At 43.4% G+C, this 19,524-nt stretch overlaps 1 protein-coding gene across 2 annotated transcripts in view; it reads left to right on the top strand.

Annotated features, from left to right (window-relative positions):
• The window catches only part of GAS2 (growth arrest specific 2), a 129,475-nt gene that overhangs the window by 37,464 nt on the left and 72,487 nt on the right, over positions 1–19,524 (top strand). For both annotated transcript variants that reach the window (XM_075325601.1, XM_075325600.1), the window contains exon 5: positions 11,349–11,412. In XM_075325601.1, the coding sequence (XP_075181716.1) occupies positions 11,349–11,412 (64 nt within the window). The remainder of the gene's footprint in view (positions 1–11,348; positions 11,413–19,524) is intronic.

The raw sequence follows: 19,524 nt of genomic DNA, 5'->3' as shown, positions 1-19,524 counted from the left end.
TTCCAGGAATGAGACCACAAACTGGGAAAGTTTAGCCAAAATCAGGACAGTTCCAGTAATGTACAAAAAGACTGACGGCACTCCCAAAATGAAATCTGAACAGGTGCACAACTGAACATGACATATAATAACAAAAAAAGACAGCTGCACTCTGAAATGCTAAATCATGCAAACAATGGATGCAAGAATATAGATATGCATTACTGCTTAAGGAAATCTAGAAAAAATTGAGATATTTAACATACAAAAATGGCCATTTCTATATCAGTCTGCATTTTGGGAGTGCCATTAGTTATTTTTGCCTAGCCTTTAACAAGTGCCTGTTATTGAAAAGCATACTCCAAGTCTGTTCCCGAGCAACTTATCCATGCACCAAAACCAAAACAAAAAAATATATATATATTTTTTCACCAAATTAAGTTTCTGGCAATCTAAATGTTTATCCAAAATTAATTTGCATGGAATTTTCTCAAGACAGGACTCAAGTCAAAATGACTGTGTTAAGCCTGTCTGCAGCGATTATATGGATCTGTAACTAATTTGTCTTTTGCAAAAAGTTATTTAGCGGAATGACAAACTATTGAGTGGAAATGATGCACAATTACATAGAGAGCATTACTCATAAGCAGAATGCTGAGTCTCGTTCATCCTCGGAGCTGTCCACTCCTAATATCCAAACCAGAGGCAGACATTTATCAAAAAGAAAAACAAAAACTTTTTTTTTAAAGGAGAAAGGTCAGAATTTAATAATGGATTAATCTATTTGCATAGGGACTATTAATCATAAATCGTGCAGTCCATGAGCAGCAACGCTCTAGACGGCGGCCACAAAATACATAATAAAATATGATAGATTTCAGATGCTCCACGTTTCACTGGAAATCAGATTCTACGATTTGGCCAGGAGCTCGAAATGCGTCTGTACGAAGTGCTAGATATCTGGAGACGCACCCCCTATTCCTAAGACTGGGCAGATTTACCATCGAGGAGTTTGTGACAACCTCTGTGGGAGCCAGAGTGGCCACAACATGAGTGGTCTCCAAACTTGGCCCAAAACCTTATGTGGTTTTCAAAAACTTTTTTTCCGGGTAGAAGTGGGAAACATTTTTTCAATAGGGGACTATCCTGGGTCGTGTAAATAGATCTTACTCATTGCAATTTTTTCCAAATATTCTGTATGCTGTCAGGTAAGGCCAGTTTCACACATCCTTCTTTTTGCCGGTTTCGCGGATCCGGCGCGCTCCCGTACAGTGAATACAGTACAATGACAGCGCAACAAGCGCCGGTCACGTGCTGTCATGTGACCGGCGCATGTGACCCGGAAGTTACAGCGCTGTCATTGTACTGTATTCACTGTACAGGAGCGTGCCGGATCCGCGAAACCGGCAAAAAGAAGGATGTGTGAAACTGGCCTAATAGATTATTTCTGTAGCCCGATTTGTTTCAATGTATCAGTTTAGAGTCGAGACTGCTTAGGTTAGCAAGGATTGGGTGCACTAGATACATTGTACCGAATCCTTAGCTCAGAAATGTGTGAGGTCTGTGCAGGTTTTCAGATACTGGATAGGGATGATGGATGACGACAATTAGGATGATGATGAGGAGGATGATGATGATGGATGATGATCTACCCTGTTTCCTTGAAAATAAGCCCTAGTAGAATTTGGGGGGCTTTTTTAAGTGCTTAAAATATAAGCCCTACTCCAAAAATAAGCATTGGTTGTGGTTACATAAGGAAGTGTCCAAGCAGCTAAAAAAGTTAAAGAATACAACAGGATGCTTCATTAAAGAAAGCAGACATCCCTCCAAAAGAAAGCAGACATCCCCCCAAAAGAAAGCAGACATCCCTCCAAAAGAAAGCAGACACTCCCCCCAAAAGAAAGCAGACACTCCCCCCAAAAGAAAGCAGACACTCCCCCCAAAAGAAAGCAGACACTCCCCCCAAAAGAAAGAAGACACTCCCCCCAAAAGAAAGCAGACACTCCCCCAAAAGAAAGCAGACACTCCCCCCAAAAGAAAGCAGACACTCCCCCCAAAGGAGACCAGACACTCCCCCCCAAAGGAGACCAGACACTCCCCCCAAAAGAAAGCAGACATCCCCCCCAAAAGAAAGCAGACATCCTCCCAAAAGAAAGCAGACATCCTCCCAAAAGAAAGCAGACATCCTCCCAAAAGAAAGCAGACATCCCCCCCAAAAGAAAGCAGACATCCCCCCCAAAAGAAAGCAGACATCCCCCCCAAAAGAAAGCAGACATCCTCCCAAAAGAAAGCAGACATCCTCCCAAAAGAAAGCAGACATCCCCCCCAAAAGAAAGCAGACATCCCCCCCAAAAGAAAGCAGACATCCCCCCCAAAAGAAAGCAGACATCCTCCCAAAAGAAAGCAGACATCCCCCCCAAAAGAAAGCAGACATCCTCCCAAAAGAAAGCAGACATCCTCCCAAAAGAAAGCAGACACTCCCCCCAAAAGAAAGCAGACACTCCCTCCAAAAGAAAGCAGACACTCCCCCCAAAAGAGAGCAGACACTCCCTCCAAAAGAAAGCAGACACTCCCCCCAAAAGAAAGCAGACACTCCCCCCAAAAGAAAGCAGACACTCCCCCCAAAAGAGAGCAGACACTCCCTCCAAAAGAAAGCAGACACTCCCTCCAAAAGAAAGCAGACACTCCCTCCAAAAGAAAGCAGACACTCCCCCCAAAAGAAAGCAGACACTCCCCCCAAAAGAAAGCAGACACTCCCCCCAAAAGAAAGCAGACACTCCCCCCAAAAGAAAGCAGACACTCCCCCCCAAAGAAAGCAGACACTCCCCCCCAAAGAAAGCAGACACTCCCCCCAAAAGAAAGCAGACACTCCCCCCAAAAGAAAGCAGACATCCCCCCAAAAGAAAGCAGACACTCCCCCCAAAAGAAAGCAGACATCCCCCCAAAGAAAGCAGACACTCCCCCCAAAAGAAAGCAGACACTCCCTCCAAAAGAAAGCAGACACTCCCCCCCAAAGAAAGCAGACACTCCCTCCAAAAGAAAGCAGGCACTCCCTCCAAAAGAAAGCAGACACTCCCTCCAAAATTAAGCAGACACTCCCCCCAAAAGAGAGCAGACACTCCCTCCAAAAGAAAGCAGACACTCCCTCCAAAAGAAAGCAGACACTCCCTCCAAAAGAAAGCAGACACTCCCCCCCAAAGAAAGCAGACACTCCCCCCCAAAAGAAAGCAGACACTCCCCCCAAAAGAAAGCAGACATCCCCCCAAAAGAAAGCAGACACTCCCCCCAAAAGAAAGCAGACATCCCCCCAAAGAAAGCAGACACTCCCCCCAAAAGAAAGCAGACACTCCCTCCAAAAGAAAGCAGACACTCCCCCCCAAAGAAAGCAGACACTCCCTCCAAAAGAAAGCAGACACTCCCTCCAAAAGAAAGCAGACACTCCCTCCAAAATTAAGCAGACACTCCCCCCAAAAGAGAGCAGACACTCCCTCCAAAAGAAAGCAGACACTCCCTCCAAAAGAAAGCAGACACTCCCTCCAAAAGAAAGCAGACACTCCCCCCAAAAGAAAGCAGACACTCCCCCCAAAAGAAAGCAGACACTCCCCCCAAAAGAAAGCAGACACTCCCCCCAAAAGAAAGCAGACACTCCCCCCAAAAGAAAGCAGACATCCCCCCAAAAGAAAGCAGACACTCCCCCCAAAAGAAAGCAGACACTCCCCCCAAAAGAAAGCAGACATCCCCCCAAAGAAAGCAGACACTCCCCCCAAAAGAAAGCAGACACTCCCTCCAAAAGAAAGCAGACACTCCCCCCCAAAGAAAGCAGACACTCCCTCCAAAAGAAAGCAGACACTCCCTCCAAAAGAAAGCAGACACTCCCTCCAAAATTAAGCAGACACTCCCCCCAAAAGAGAGCAGACACTCCCTCCAAAAGAAAGCAGACACTCCCTCCAAAAGAAAGCAGACACTCCCTCCAAAAGAAAGCAGACACTCCCCCCCAAAGAAAGCAGACACTCCCCCCCAAAAGAAAGCAGACACTCCCCCCAAAAGAAAGCAGACATCCCCCCCAAAAGAAAGCAGACATCCCCCCCAAAAGAAAGCAGACATCCTCCCAAAAGAAAGCAGACATCCCCCCCAAAAGAAAGCAGACATCCTCCCAAAAGAAAGCAGACATACTCCCAAAAGAAAGCAGACACTCCCCCCAAAAGAAAGCAGACACTCCCTCCAAAAGAAAGCAGACACTCCCCCCAAAAGAGAGCAGACACTCCCTCCAAAAGAAAGCAGACACTCCCCCCAAAAGAAAGCAGACACTCCCCCCAAAAGAAAGCAGACACTCCCCCCAAAAGAGAGCAGACACTCCCTCCAAAAGAAAGCAGACACTCCCTCCAAAAGAAAGCAGACACTCCCTCCAAAAGAAAGCAGACACTCCCCCCAAAAGAAAGCAGACACTCCCCCCAAAAGAAAGCAGACACTCCCCCCAAAAGAAAGCAGACACTCCCCCCAAAAGAAAGCAGACACTCCCCCCCAAAGAAAGCAGACACTCCCCCCCAAAGAAAGCAGACACTCCCCCCAAAAGAAAGCAGACACTCCCCCCAAAAGAAAGCAGACATCCCCCCAAAAGAAAGCAGACACTCCCCCCAAAAGAAAGCAGACATCCCCCCAAAGAAAGCAGACACTCCCCCCAAAAGAAAGCAGACACTCCCTCCAAAAGAAAGCAGACACTCCCCCCCAAAGAAAGCAGACACTCCCTCCAAAAGAAAGCAGACACTCCCTCCAAAAGAAAGCAGACACTCCCTCCAAAATTAAGCAGACACTCCCCCCAAAAGAGAGCAGACACTCCCTCCAAAAGAAAGCAGACACTCCCTCCAAAAGAAAGCAGACACTCCCTCCAAAAGAAAGCAGACACTCCCCCCCAAAGAAAGCAGACACTCCCCCCCAAAAGAAAGCAGACACTCCCCCCAAAAGAAAGCAGACATCCCCCCAAAAGAAAGCAGACACTCCCCCCAAAAGAAAGCAGACATCCCCCCAAAGAAAGCAGACACTCCCCCCAAAAGAAAGCAGACACTCCCTCCAAAAGAAAGCAGACACTCCCCCCCAAAGAAAGCAGACACTCCCTCCAAAAGAAAGCAGACACTCCCTCCAAAAGAAAGCAGACACTCCCTCCAAAATTAAGCAGACACTCCCCCCAAAAGAGAGCAGACACTCCCTCCAAAAGAAAGCAGACACTCCCTCCAAAAGAAAGCAGACACTCCCTCCAAAAGAAAGCAGACACTCCCCCCAAAAGAAAGCAGACACTCCCCCCAAAAGAAAGCAGACACTCCCCCCAAAAGAAAGCAGACACTCCCCCCAAAAGAAAGCAGACACTCCCCCCAAAAGAAAGCAGACACTCCCCCCAAAAGAAAGCAGACACTCCCCCCAAAAGAAAGCAGACACTCCCCCCCAAAGAAAGCAGACACTTCCCCCCAAAGAAAGCAGACACTCCCCCCCAAAAGAAAGCAGACACTCCCCCCAAAAGAAAGCAGACACCCCCCCAAAAGAAAGCAGACATCCCCCCAAAAGAAAGCAGACACTCCCCCCAAAAGAAAGCAGACATCCCCCCAAAAGAAAGCAGACACTCCCCCCCCAAAAGAAAGCAGACACTCCCCCCAAAAGAAAGCAGACACTCCTGCCAAAAGATAGCAGACACTCCCGCCAAAAGATAGCAGACACTCCCCCCAAAAGAAAGCAGACATCCCCCAAAAGAAAGCAGACATCCCCCAAAAGAAAGCAGACACCTCCAAAACATAGCAGATACAACCAAAATAAATAAATAAAATTGCACTCTCCAGACTCCCAACAATTACAGTTGGCAACTGCTGATGGTGGATGGGCTCTCACACACAGATCGAGTACCGATATAACTCCGTGCGAGTGATACTGCTTCCAGTCACCAGGGGGAGCCAACTGCTGTAGAACACAGGAGGACCTGACAGCGACCAAATCTGTATGTGAGAGCCCATTCACTTACCAACTCTAATTGCTTGGGGTCTGCTAAGTGCGATTCTTTTAGGGGCAGTCTGCTTTCTTTTGGGGTAAACTTAGTAGTACATAGAGAATAATAAATGTAAACAAGTAATGTAAACCTTTGTAAATCTGGTCTGTACCCACCACATGAGAATAGCAGATCAGAAAAGAAAATGTGCATCTGAACAGTAATAGGAGGAACACAAAATGTTGATGTTCCAGAATGTGATATCATTATATTTGAATAAATGGTTTTTTTTTTCTGTTCAGAAATAAATGTGAATTGTTGTTTATGGGAAAATATAAGAAAATAAGCCCTAGCGCATCCTTTGTAGCAAAAAATAATATAAGACCCTGTCTTATTTTTGGGGAAACACAGTATTATTATTATTATTATTATTATTATTATTAATAATTATATAATTATTATTAATAATAATAACAATAATAATAATATTATTGTTATTGTTATTAATAATAATAATAATAATAATCCAGAAGTCCTGATAGAACCCTAACAATCTGTTATCTATAAGGGAACCATGAGATAAGTGTTTCAGCTTCATGCAGCGCCACCACAGGAGATTCAAGGTACTACATGATGCCCATTCAAATCACAGGTACCAGCAGGATAGGGCAGGTTCTCCAGAATGGGATACTATTTGATGCATTTCTAAACTCCAACTAATTATAATAATTTGAGGTTCCAAAAATGAGGAATTGGATTCTATCCGCACACAATAGCCTAATAAATATTATATTGAAAAAAAAATCCTACTCTAGAAAAACCCTTTAAATAATAATAATAATAATAATAATAATAATAATAATAATAATAGTAATAATAATATAAATCAACAGAGTTAAACACATTCTGGTTAAATTACAGAATCCATCTAGCAATTTTACTCAATAAACACAAACCTCTCATCCGTCCAATGTTAGGAAGGTTTTGGTTATCCTATTGTGGCCCAAAGTGGGTGTTTCTGGATGGAGTGTACGGTGCTGAAAATAGCCAGCAAATAAGGATTCGAGTATCGAGAGTTTTTAGGACTTGACCCCCTAAATTGACAGTAATAGTATAAGTGACACTTGTTCCCATTGTTACAATTAGGAATTGTTATAGGTACAAATTTTGCACTACTCCACATTTTTTCGACTCTACATCACAGAATACGACTCGCATCTTTATACATAGGGTTCACATAACCTGCAATTTCACGAGACCTTCCCCCATTGACTTATTACCAATGATTTCACATTGGGGCCTGAGCCACATGGCTGCCTCTCGGGGTGTTGGCCATAACGACATCTTTAATATCCCTGACATTAAAGGGGTTTATTCATATCACAACTCCATTAAAAAATAAAAATTCTTATAATGTTCATACTGACCACTAGGACTAATATTAAACGTCTACTTCTAGTGTCTCAGATGGACATTAGTAGCAATAGAATAATGCAGACCCTATTCAGACTCCAATCTGGGCAAAGGTAATTGTGAAAGGAAGGGGAGGAGGTGAGCTGTGATAACTACTATTGGGAATGGTAGATCCTGTGTTATCAGTCTTTAGAATGTAAGCCCGCAAGGGCAGGGTCCTCTTCCCCCTGTACCAGTCTGTCTATTGAAACTTGTGTATGTATTCTGTATGTAACCCCCTTCTCGTGTACAGCACCATGGAATCAATAGTGCTCTATAAATAAATAAATAATAATAATAATAAAAAAAAAAAATCAGTCAGTGTACAGGAGGAGGAGGTGAGCTGTGACATCACCTATTGTGAATGGTGGATCCTGTGTTATCTACTGTATAAAGACGTGTTATCATTCATTGTACAGGAAGAGAAGGTGAGCTGTGATATCAGCTATTGGGAATGGTGGATCCTGTGTTATCTACTGCATATATACAGTACAGACCAAAAGTTTGGACACACCTTCACATTCAAAGAGTTTTCTTTAAGGACTCTGAAAATTGTAGATTCACATTGAAGGCATCAAAACTATGAATTAGCACATGTGGAATGAAATACTTAAAGAAATGTGAAACAACTGAAAATATGTCTAAGGCCGGCTTCTCACTTGCGATTATCTCGCACGAGTGCAATGCGAGAAATTCTCGCATTGCACTCGGACACATGTTAATCAATGAGGCAGCTCCCATCTGCTATTTTTTTCTCAGTCCAAATCGGACTGAGAAAAAAATCGCAGCATGCTGCGTTTTGGTGAGTGTCTTGCACGAGTGTCTCCAATGCAAGTATATGGGTGCGTACGGACCATCCTAGTGACATGCGTTTTTCACAATAGATTTCAGGCATGTAGCAGAGAACAATGTAAATGCTTCTGTACATAACATTACATGAGTAGCAGCTGCTGAGGGTAAAAACTGATTGCACACTGACAGCACACTGATGACTAGTGAACTAAAATCGGCTGACTTTTTATCATGCAACTCGGACCGATTTTACACGCATAAGTGTGTTTCCAGCCTTTTATTCTAGGCTCTTCAAAGTAGCTCCCTTTTGCTTTGATTACTGCTTTGCACACTCTTGCATTCTCTTGATGAGCTTCAAGAGGTAGTCACTGGAAATGGTTTTCCAACAGTCTTGAAGGAGTTCCCAGAGATGCTTAGCACTTGTTGGCCCTTTTGCCTTCACTTCACCATCTCGATTGGGTTCAGGTCTGGTGACTGTGGAGGCCAGGTCATCTGGTGTAGCACCCCATCACTCTCCTTCTTAGTCAAATAGCCCTTACACAGCCTGGAGGCGTGTTTGGGGTTATTGACCTGTTGAAAAATAAATGATGGTCCAACTAAACGCAAACCGGATGGAATAGCACGCCGCTGCAACATGCTGTGGTAGCCATGCTGGTTCAGTATGCCTTCAATTTTGAATAAATCCCCAACAGTGTCACCAGCAAAGCACTTCCACACCATCACACCTCCTCCACCATGCTTCACGGTGGGAACCAGGTATGTAGAGTCCATCCGTTCACCTTTTCTACAAAGACACGGTGGTTGGATCCAAAGATCTCAAATTTGGACTCCTCAGACCAAAGCACAGATTTCTACTGGTCTAATGTCCATTCCTTGTGTTCTTTAGCCCAAACAAGTCTCTTCTGCTTGTTGCCTGTCCTTAGCAGAGGTTTCCTCGCAGCTATTTTACCATGAAGGCTGCTGCACAAAGTCTCCTCTTAACAGTTGTTCTAGAGATGAGAAGGTGTGTCCAAACTTTTGGTCTGTACTCTAGGTGTTATCAGCCACTATACAGGAAGATGAGGAGGTGAGTTGTGACATCACCTATTGTGGGTCCTGTGTTAGCTACTATTTATAGAGGTGTTATCAGTCATTATACAGGAAGATGAGGAGGTGAGCTGTGACATCACTTATTGTGGGTCCTTTGTTATCTACTGTATATAGAGGTGTTATCAGTCATTATATAGGAAAAGGAGGAGGTGAGCTGTGACATCACCTATTGTGGGTCCTGTGTTAGCTTCTGTATATAGAGGTGTTATCAGTCATTATACAGGAAGATGAGGAGGTGAGCTGTGACATCACCTATTGTCAATAGTGGATCCTGTGTTATCTACTGTATATAGAGGTGTTGTCAGTCATTGTACAGGAGGAGGAGGTGAGCTGTGACATCACCTATTGTGAATTGTGGATCCTGTGTTATCTACTGTCTAGAGGTTTTACTTCGTCTGTCATGATAATGAGAAAGTGAAAGGTCTTCTCACAAAATGGGAAGTATGAGTCCAGTATAAGGCCTTAATGGCCAGTGTTACAATTGCAATACGGTTTATTTTTATTATTTTAGTATGGTTGTAATATGAATAAATAAATAGTATTATTCGTGATACTAGTGCACTCATCACGCTTAGCACTGGTCCCTAGTATTTTATATATATATATATATATATATATATATATAGTGTATATACTGTACGTGTGTTTGTGTGTGTGTGTGTATATATATATATATATATATATATACGGTATATATATATACGGTATATATATATATATATATATATATACATATATATATATATATATATATATAAGAGAGAAAATAGGGCAGTATTTATATAATGATATGGATAATATCTTAAAAAATCACACACAAAATAAAATCACGTGACTGATTTAAACCATAGGTCTTTTCCTGATGACACATTTTCTTTCTTACTGACACCTCAGGGATTATCTTATTGCACTATACTGTATTCTCACAGTCTATTACTATATTGTATTCATTCTTAATATTACACATTCTGACATATTATATTAGATTATTTGCTGCTGATCATTTTTCTGGATTATTTTTATATTAATCCGTGAATCTTTTCCTTTTTGTATCAGCTGAATATATCGGCAGGTGCATCTCCGCTCTGGTAGGAAATCCTTGTTCACATGTCTGTTATCATTTCACTCATCATTATTATTATTTAATGTCACCGGCTCTGATTCTTTCCATTTTACACTAAAATTCCAACTTTTTACATATCATTTGTGTTGCAATTTGTCACCATTGTCAAGATCTCTGCTTGTTGTCAGTGTATGAAACCTTCCTGTTTCCATCCAGAGAAATAACTGATAAGATGCACTAGCATAATACTCACAGCTGAGGATTTGTTACAATGGAATCCGCTCTAGACAATCCCTTTGTGAGTGATCCGGTCACCTGTCATCAACACGGCTTGTAGCACTTGATCATTTTCACAAATGTCCTCATTAAACTCATGGCATCCATCACTGAAAATCACTGCACTACTGTCTATAGGCATGTCATTATTGAGGAGTTCCCCTTTAAGAAGCTGCCTTGGCGCTAATACGGATCATCTTAGGGATACACAATTCGGGGGGAATCTGACTGCTTTGCCCCCTGATGATCAGCTTTCCTCTGCACAGCAGAAATCAACGGTTGTACAGAGGTATCCGCTTGAATATTAACGTGTATACCCCTTTAAGATGAAAAAAAAAATAGGTGAAAAATAATTTGTTACTTATTTTTGGAAAAGTTGGGTGACAACCAATCACAGCTGCCAAGTTATCACCCAACTTTCCTGGGCTGTTAAATAGTAAATCTGCATAGTTATATAACTTTGCGTAGGAAACAGGCCACCTCTGCTAGACTTGCAGAGGCGGCTGGTAACCATAGCAACAATAGTAATTTTTAGACGTAAATAAAATTGTGAATTGTGAAGTTGTTGTTTTTTTTACAAGAATTTTACAATTGTATCCATTTAAGAACTCCCTTAATTAAAGTTTTAACAATTTTTTTTTCTTAAAGGGAAACACCCACTAAATCGCACCCTCGTTTTCTTGTATTGCCACCGATAAATATCTGTTTTTCATCCCTTTTATCCTCTAGTTCTACACAAGCAGCCCCGAGAAGTTTGCCTGTGCTTACTAGAGCTGGGGAGGATCGCAGCGAGGTGAGAGGATACATTCCAAAAATATTTACTTTTTTTTTTTTTTACATATTTGACTTTTTAGGGTTTTTTTTTTTCGACTGTAATAATAATCCTGGAGGAACCGTGACCGATCGTCCACATCTTGGAGGCAGATGTGTAAATGAGCAACTGAGAGATCCTTTCATGCTCTCCTCTGTTACATTAAAGGGTGTGTAAACTTGTGCAATCAGGTTTTTATTGCTCCAGTGCCATCTACTGTAGAAGAAAAAAATGAAGAAACTGTGCAAATAGTCTCCAACCGTATTGTGTATACAGCTTCTTTGTGGACCTCTGTGCCTACAAATATACCCTGTGTGTAATCAGATCCTACAGTCCTTCTTCCTATTAACCTATATAAAGTAGAAAAGTGGAGCAGATGGAACAGAGTAACACGCTGGTAGACATAGGTCTGCATAGTACCTGTATACAAATGGTGTTTGTGATGATCAACCACTAGGTGTCACTAAGTGCAACTAGTGAAAGGGGTAGTCAAACAAGCCGGAGGTCAGAAGCCAGGAAGTAACGTAAGGTAAATAGGGAGTAAGCGGAGCCAAAGTCAGAGAAGGAGTCGAAGGTCAGAAGCCAGGAAGTAACGTAAGGTACATAGGGAGAAAGCGGAGCCGAGGTCAGAGAAGGAGCCGAAGGTCAGAAGCCAGGAAGTCATGTCAGGTACATAGGGAGAAAGCGGAGCCGAGGTCCGGGAATGAGCCGAATAGCAGAAGCCTAGGGAAAATGGAAGGAGAAGGCTCACTAGGACCCAGGGTAGAAAGGCAAGATCAGAACTAGCACTTACGCGAACCAGAGCACTCCCTGCAGAGAAGGACCTACGACTGGACGCGTTCTGGGTGGGATCGCTCAATTATGAAGCAGAGCAATCACCCGGAACGAGGCATCTGGAGACAGGCTCCTCCCAACACCAGTGCAGGACCCGAGACCAGAAATAACCCATCCACCGGTGCAATACAAAACAGAGCATCAGCTCTGCTGGGGACCAGAGCACCGTGGGTAAGAATCATGACAGTGTTACCTCCTAGTAATGCAACCCCAGAGCAAGCAGAGGTAGGGCTTGATACACTATGAAAGATGCTTATTACAGGTGCCATCTGCTGCCCTGAAAGTCAGCTTTTATGTATATTCAAATTAGGCCTGCAAGTGCACAGATGGGAGTATCCGCGCACTTGCAGTTTATGGCTCCTCTTAGCTTCTCCTCTCCTGCGCCGTCCTCCACTTTTTGATTGACTGTGGAGAGTTGAGGTGACGTTATTCAGGAGCCATAGACTCAGAGCACTGATGTGTCCACCAGTGCACTTGCAGGCCTAATTTGCATATGTAAAAATGTAGAATTTTTTCATAACAGATGATACTGAAATAGGCACCTTTTTATAATGTTTTATAGTTCCCTCTCCCGCACCAAAGGGATGGCATTACTGTGGGAAATTTGTAATTAAAGGGAACCTTTTATTTTAGATGCACAGTGAGATTTGGTTGGAAAGTTTACACGCCCTTCAAATTATCTTATTTCGTGGTATTACCAAATATTTAGATTTTATGGGAAATATTTGCACCTGTTATTAGAAGCTCTGCTGCAAAAATTACTCGTTCCAATTATACTAATTGCACTCCGATTTTCTCGGATGTGGAGAAAATAGAAAAGACAAAAATCCATCATCTCCATTCTGTAAGTCTGTGAAAATTGGACTGCACTCAGATGTCATCCGAGTGCAGTCAGATTCTTTCCACAGACCCATTGACTTGCATGGTCGAGTCCGATCCGATTTACGAAAGCAATTCAGGCTTGCTGCAATTTTTTTATTTCCTTGTACTGACTCTGTCCAAGAAAAAAATTGGACATGTGCACGACCCCATAGAATAACTTTGGCTCTTTAATGGTAGACAAAATGTATCAGCAGAAAATGACCTCCTATTTAAAGAGGATCTCCCACAAGGATTTTCCTATATGAACTAAAGGCAGTGCTATATAGGCGCTATCATGCTGATTCTATACATACCTTTAGTTGTGAGATCGAATGTATAGTTTGTGAAATATAGGCAAGTAAAGTTTATGAAATGCACTGTTATTTGATTGATAGCAGCTACAGAATATCTAATAGGTGGGTCAGGTTTTGTTAGTTATTCCCGCCCCATCTGACTGCCTGCCTGTCCTTCCTCCACCCTTTAATATCAGAGACAGGAGGAGGAAGGACAGGCAGCAGACAGAGGCAGGAATTACTAGCAAAACCTGGCCCACCTATTAGATATTCTGTAGCTGAATAAAGCAAGAAAACACCAATAGGTGTTTCTAGAGGACACAACTCACATACAATAGGATAACTTAGCACCAGTGAGGATAGATTACTAAAACTTAGCTTTTAATAGAGCTATTTAAAATTCATTTTGAACAAACACTTATAAAATACACTTAGGATCACCCTGCAGGTAACCAAGGTGCATGTTACCATGCTGCAATGAACAACCCTTGGAAAACACCGATAGGGGGAAAACAATTATGTGTAATGCTGGTATAAATTACCGTCATACATACCGCATTATGAGGATTTTTTGCACAGAAGTTCCGTTAGCTTAAAGCTAAATTTAGGAACCTATCTCCTCATAAGCAGTAAGGTATATACTATCCCCTAATACAGGGATCGCTTACACATACTAAGATATAAAATTAAGAACGATCTCACCCATTTGGAGGATCTTCAAACGTTTGGTACGGCAGTCCGTCTTTAGGAAGGGTCACAAAGGGGCCTGTGGTCCAGGCTAGGTATGTCTTGCCCTAAACCCCCTTGTCTCCCGTCCTTACAAGGACGGTCCACATCTGAACCTATATCCTTGAAAATGGTAGTCCCACATGCCTCCCGCCTCCCGACGCGTTTCGTCACTTTCTGTGACTCCTCAGGGGTCCAAGCATGAAAGATCATGTAGTGGGTCAAAGAAAGGTGTGTGACCTGCAAAGTCCAAACACCAAATGCTGCCAACCGTCAACCCCCTCATTAGTCATCTATAAATGTATAGTTAGGGGCCCGCACAGCCAATCCCAGCAACTCCTAAACAGGTGCAACCCATGAGTAATGTAATAACTCACCATCTGGTTAATAGTTATCGCCATGACAGCGGCTTTCCACGTGTCCCGGGCATTGGCATGTATTCCAAAAACCATTACGCCCCGGCGTGTACCGCACTTCCGGATAGCGATCACGAGAGGGAGGCTTGATCCGCCTCACGTGGTGCACTAAGCACCACGTGGTCGGACACGTGATCCATTACGTCACCATGTCCTTCGTTGCGGACCTCCGATGTCAGGCACGCCCATAGAGAGGCCAGTTCCGTGTCACGTGGTGCATTCCGCACCACGTGATCGGACATGTGATCCAGCACGTCACCATGTCCCCCAGAGCGGACCTCCGGTATCAGGCACGCCCACAGAGAGGCCAGCTCTGCATCACGTGGTGCATTCCGCACCACGTGATCGGACATGTGACCCAGCACGTCACAATGTCCCTCAATGTGGTCCTCTGACACCGGGCACGCCCATAGGGCATACAATTAGAAATAACGCACAAAGTATCTAATCTCTCTGAATAGTTCATTGGGTTCTAATGTCGTAGTTATACTAAAATATATAGATGTAATTATGTAATTTCGTAGCAGGGAAAACCTCCACGTCTGGAGGAGATGTCACATAATGCTCACATCACCAAGTGATCTGTCCTATCATCATATTAACAAAAAGGGGGGGGGGGGGGATGCAGGCCACAGGACTTCCCCCTGACCCTCACACAGAGGGGCCAAAAAAAAAAAAATTTTATATAAAATATACATGGATCGTAATGTATTGCATTGTGTAAAAACGATGCCATGTGTCAGCCAACAGTGGAAGGGGACACATCCAATAGGCAACTATACTGCACATGTGACCAATAAACATTACCTCTCAGTAGGGGGACTGCTCCAGGTTCAAGCACACATTCATGTGTTCCAGTGACTCAAGATAATAAAGACATGCAGCCCAAAATAATCCCTGCTATATTTCACATACAACACTATATAATGTCTGGACGTTAGAATGTCGCTTAGACTTACTATGAAGCAATATATATGAGTAGCAACAATTTTTTTTGGGGGATAACTTAGTGGTTATTTCTTATCACTCATTCCCCAAAATAAGGGGGGGGGGGGGGGGGGAGGATTGCACATAACCCATGAGTGTAGTAGGAGTTGGTGTATTTTAACAGAAAGACAGCGTGGCAGAATAGATTGTTATCTTCTGCCACACATATATAATATGGGGGGCCAAAAGCATGCCCCGATTATGTCCAGTAATATTTAGGCAGGCTAGATACTGGCACAGGTTTATGGATAGTAGCAAGAGAAGTTTCATAGAGAGGTATACATCGTATTCAGGATATGGGGAGTCAGGTTAAATATAGCAGCCATATTGTAGTTGTTCATTTAGGCCCCTGGGTGACACCGTATCCAACTTGAAGATCCACCTCGTTTCGCGCTGTAGGATCAGGCGATCCCAGTTACCACCCCTGATTGGTGGTTCGACTTTGTCAATGCCAATGAAGGAGATCACAGTTTTCCTTCCTCCATGTGTGTTATTCACATGGCGCGCCAGAGGGGTCTCTCTCTTGTGTTCTATGTCACCCAAATGGTCCCCAATTCGTCGTCTGAACTCTCTGATTGTTTTCCCGACATATTCTACTCCGCATTCACAGGTGGCTTTATATATAATACCTCGGGAACGACAGTTGATAAGGTGACGTATGTCGAATTGTTCATGGGTGACATTAGATTCAAATTTCTTTGAGGGTTTAATAAATGGACAGGCTACACATCCTCCACATCTGTAACACCCTTTTACATTCGATTTTAGCCATGTTTCCTGCTGGGGTGTTTGAAAATGGCTATGGACGAGTCTATCCTGGATAGACCTTCCTTTTTTATACGTGACATGTGGATATGCGCCAATCTTATCCTCGAGATCTTTGTCCATCCGAAGGATGGACCAATGTCTGTCCAGGATGTTCCTTACTTGGTTTGATCCATTAGAGAAGGTCGTAATGAATCTAGTTAAACCCTCATCAATCTTTTCTGGGGCTGGAACCAGGAGATCTGCTCTGTTCATTTTTTTAGTATCATTATATGCCTTTTTTAAGACCTTGTCAGGGTAGCCTCTTGCCAGGAACCTCCTTTTGAGGTCATTAGCCTGGTGTTTAAAGGCACCCTCATCCGAGCAGTTTCTACGCATTCTAAGGTATTGCCCTTTTGGTATTCCCCTCTTGAGGGGAGCAGGGTGATTGCTTTCCCATCTTAGAATGGAATTCGTAGATGTCGGTTTTCTATATGTGCTCGTTCTGAGGGTGCCCCCCTCCATTTTAGTGACCAGGACGTCCAAAAAGGGCAGGCTGGTGTGATTAACCTCATAGGTGAAATGTAGTCCAATAGGGTTACCATTCAAACTCCCCACAAAGTCCCCAAGAGCACTCTCCGTGCCACGCCAGACCAAAAACACGTCATCGATATACCGTGTCCAGAATTCAATTCTGTTTATGTCACTTACTTCGTCCTCGCCGGTGAACACCATCGTCTCCTCCCACCAGCCCAGGAGCAAGTTGGCATACGAGGGGGCACAAGGGCTCCCCATCGCGGTGCCCCTGCGCTGGTGGTAGAAACGGCCATCAAAGACGAAGTAATTTCTGGTAAGGCAGAAGTTAAGTGCTTTCAATATGAAGGCATTGTGTTGAGCAAACTGGCAACCTCTAGTGGACAGAAAATATTCCACCGCCTGTAAGCCCTTGTCGTGTGGTATAGAGGAATACAAGGCCTCCACGTCTATGCTCGCCAAGATGCAGTCACCGTCTATACATATCCCCTCGATCTTCCTGAGGAAGTCCATAGAGTCCCTCGTATACGACTGTAGGGATACGACGAATGGACGCAGAATAATATCTAGGTATTGTCCCAGATTTTGGCAAATACTGTTAATTCCTGACACGATAGGCCTACCCTTTAATGGATCCAACCCTTTATGTACTTTTGGTAATCCATAAAAGGTAGCGACTACCGGGTTTTGGGGCAGCAGGAATTCATGTTCTTTCTTATCAATAGACTTGAAGGCTAAAGCCTCATCCAACAAGTTTTTTAATTCAGATAGAAAAGGCTTAGTAGGATTTTCCTTCAGAATATCATATGCTTCTCTGTCTCCGAGAAGGTTCATGCACATACTACGATATTTCTCAGAGTCAAGGACCACCACATTGCCACCTTTATCTGAGGGCTTAATGACAATGTGGTGGTCCTGCTCCAAACCACGCAGAGCCAGCATCTCCTCCCTGGTACAATTGAAAGCCGTAAATAGATTCTGTTGCCTCAATTTTCTCAAGTCCTCCGTTACCAGGTTAACAAAGACATCCACAGCAGAGATGTCGCCCTGCGGGGGCGGCATCTTTGTGCTTTTGCCCCTAAGGCTGGTAAAGGGGCCTTCACCCCTATCATTCGGGTTTATCTCGGTCAATGAATCGAGCAATCTTACATCGGGCAACATGTCGGGGGGGATTCCCAACTCCTCACAGGTTTTATTATCCTGCCTACAAAAATGCTTCCTCCATTTCAGCTTCCGCGCAAAGAGGTTGAGGTCTTTAACACTTTCAAATAGATCAAAGTCCGAAGTGGGGACAAAGGAGAGACCTTTTTTAAGAATTGACTCTTCCAACTCACTGAGGGGTCGTGAGGACAGGTTAAGGACCTGCATGCCTATTTCGGGAACTGGCCCCTCCCCTCCGTTCGGCTCCTCAGTGAGTACTCGCGATCTAAAAAATGAGGCCCCTGTATAAACTGGTTCCCTCTGCCCCTATTGGTATAGGAGCCCTTTCCCTTTCGTCCTTGTCCCCCTCTTCCCCCCCTGGTCTCACTTTCAGAAGCCTCTGTGTCAGAGGAGGAGGGGTCTATGGGGGTCTCAGTTTGTAGGGTTTTGTTATTCAGGAAAACGTACGCTCTGTTTTCCCTAAAGTCTTGTAGATCGCGGATAAACTGTTTATGTTTCCTTTCTTTCACATTATGTTGAAATCTCTCGATGTCGTTTTGAAGAGTCAATTCTTTTTTAGAGAAGTCAACCTCTCCAGAGAATTTTTTAGCTGAGTCTATCAGTTCTCTGAGGCTTTCATTAAGGTGTGAGAGAGTATTTTTCTCCTCCTCCAGGAGAAGTCTCATAAACCTATGAGCACTCTCCGTGGCCTCTCTCTCCCACTTTTTGATGAATTCTGGGCTTTTAGATCTATTCCTGGATTCAGAGTTATTCTAAGACCTCTAGGTACTATATTTTCCTTCAGATAATTTTCTAAGGTTTGTACCTCCCACCAAGATATAACTTGATCCTTATACAATCTGGTTAGATCCTTGAATATCAAGCTATAGGTGGGGGTATATTTTTTGGTTATAGTAACGCGATCTGAAAAAACCTCTCTTGCTTCCTCCAGCCAACTATCCGTTTTTAGGCCATCAGACAAAAATCCTGCCATATTACAACAAATACGAATAAAGCAAGAAAACACCAATAGGTGTTTCTAGAGGACACAACTCACATACAATAGGATAACTTAGCACCAGTGAGGATAGATTACTAAAACTTAGCTTTTAATAGAGCTATTTAAAATTCATTTTGAACAAACACTTATAAAATACACTTAGGATCACCCTGCAGGTAACCAAGGTGCATGTTACCATGCTGCAATGAACAACCCTTGGAAAACACCGATAGGGGGAAAACAATTATGTGTAATGCTGGTATAAATTACCGTCATACATACCGCATTATGAGGATTTTTTGCACAGAAGTTCCGTTAGCTTAAAGCTAAATTTAGGAACCTATCTCCTCATAAGCAGTAAGGTATATACTATCCCCTAATACAGGGATCGCTTACACATACTAAGATATAAAATTAAGAACGATCTCACCCATTTGGAGGATCTTCAAACGTTTGGTACGGCAGTCCGTCTTTAGGAAGGGTCACAAAGGGGCCTGTGGTCCAGGCTAGGTATGTCTTGCCCTAAACCCCCTTGTCTCCCGTCCTTACAAGGACGGTC

This window comes from Anomaloglossus baeobatrachus, chromosome 10, assembly GCF_048569485.1.
Source record: "Anomaloglossus baeobatrachus isolate aAnoBae1 chromosome 10, aAnoBae1.hap1, whole genome shotgun sequence".
NCBI classification, from domain to species: Eukaryota; Metazoa; Chordata; class Amphibia; order Anura; family Aromobatidae; genus Anomaloglossus; species Anomaloglossus baeobatrachus.
Note: the sequence above shows the minus strand (reverse complement) of the source record. Positions and strands in the feature narration are given on the sequence as shown.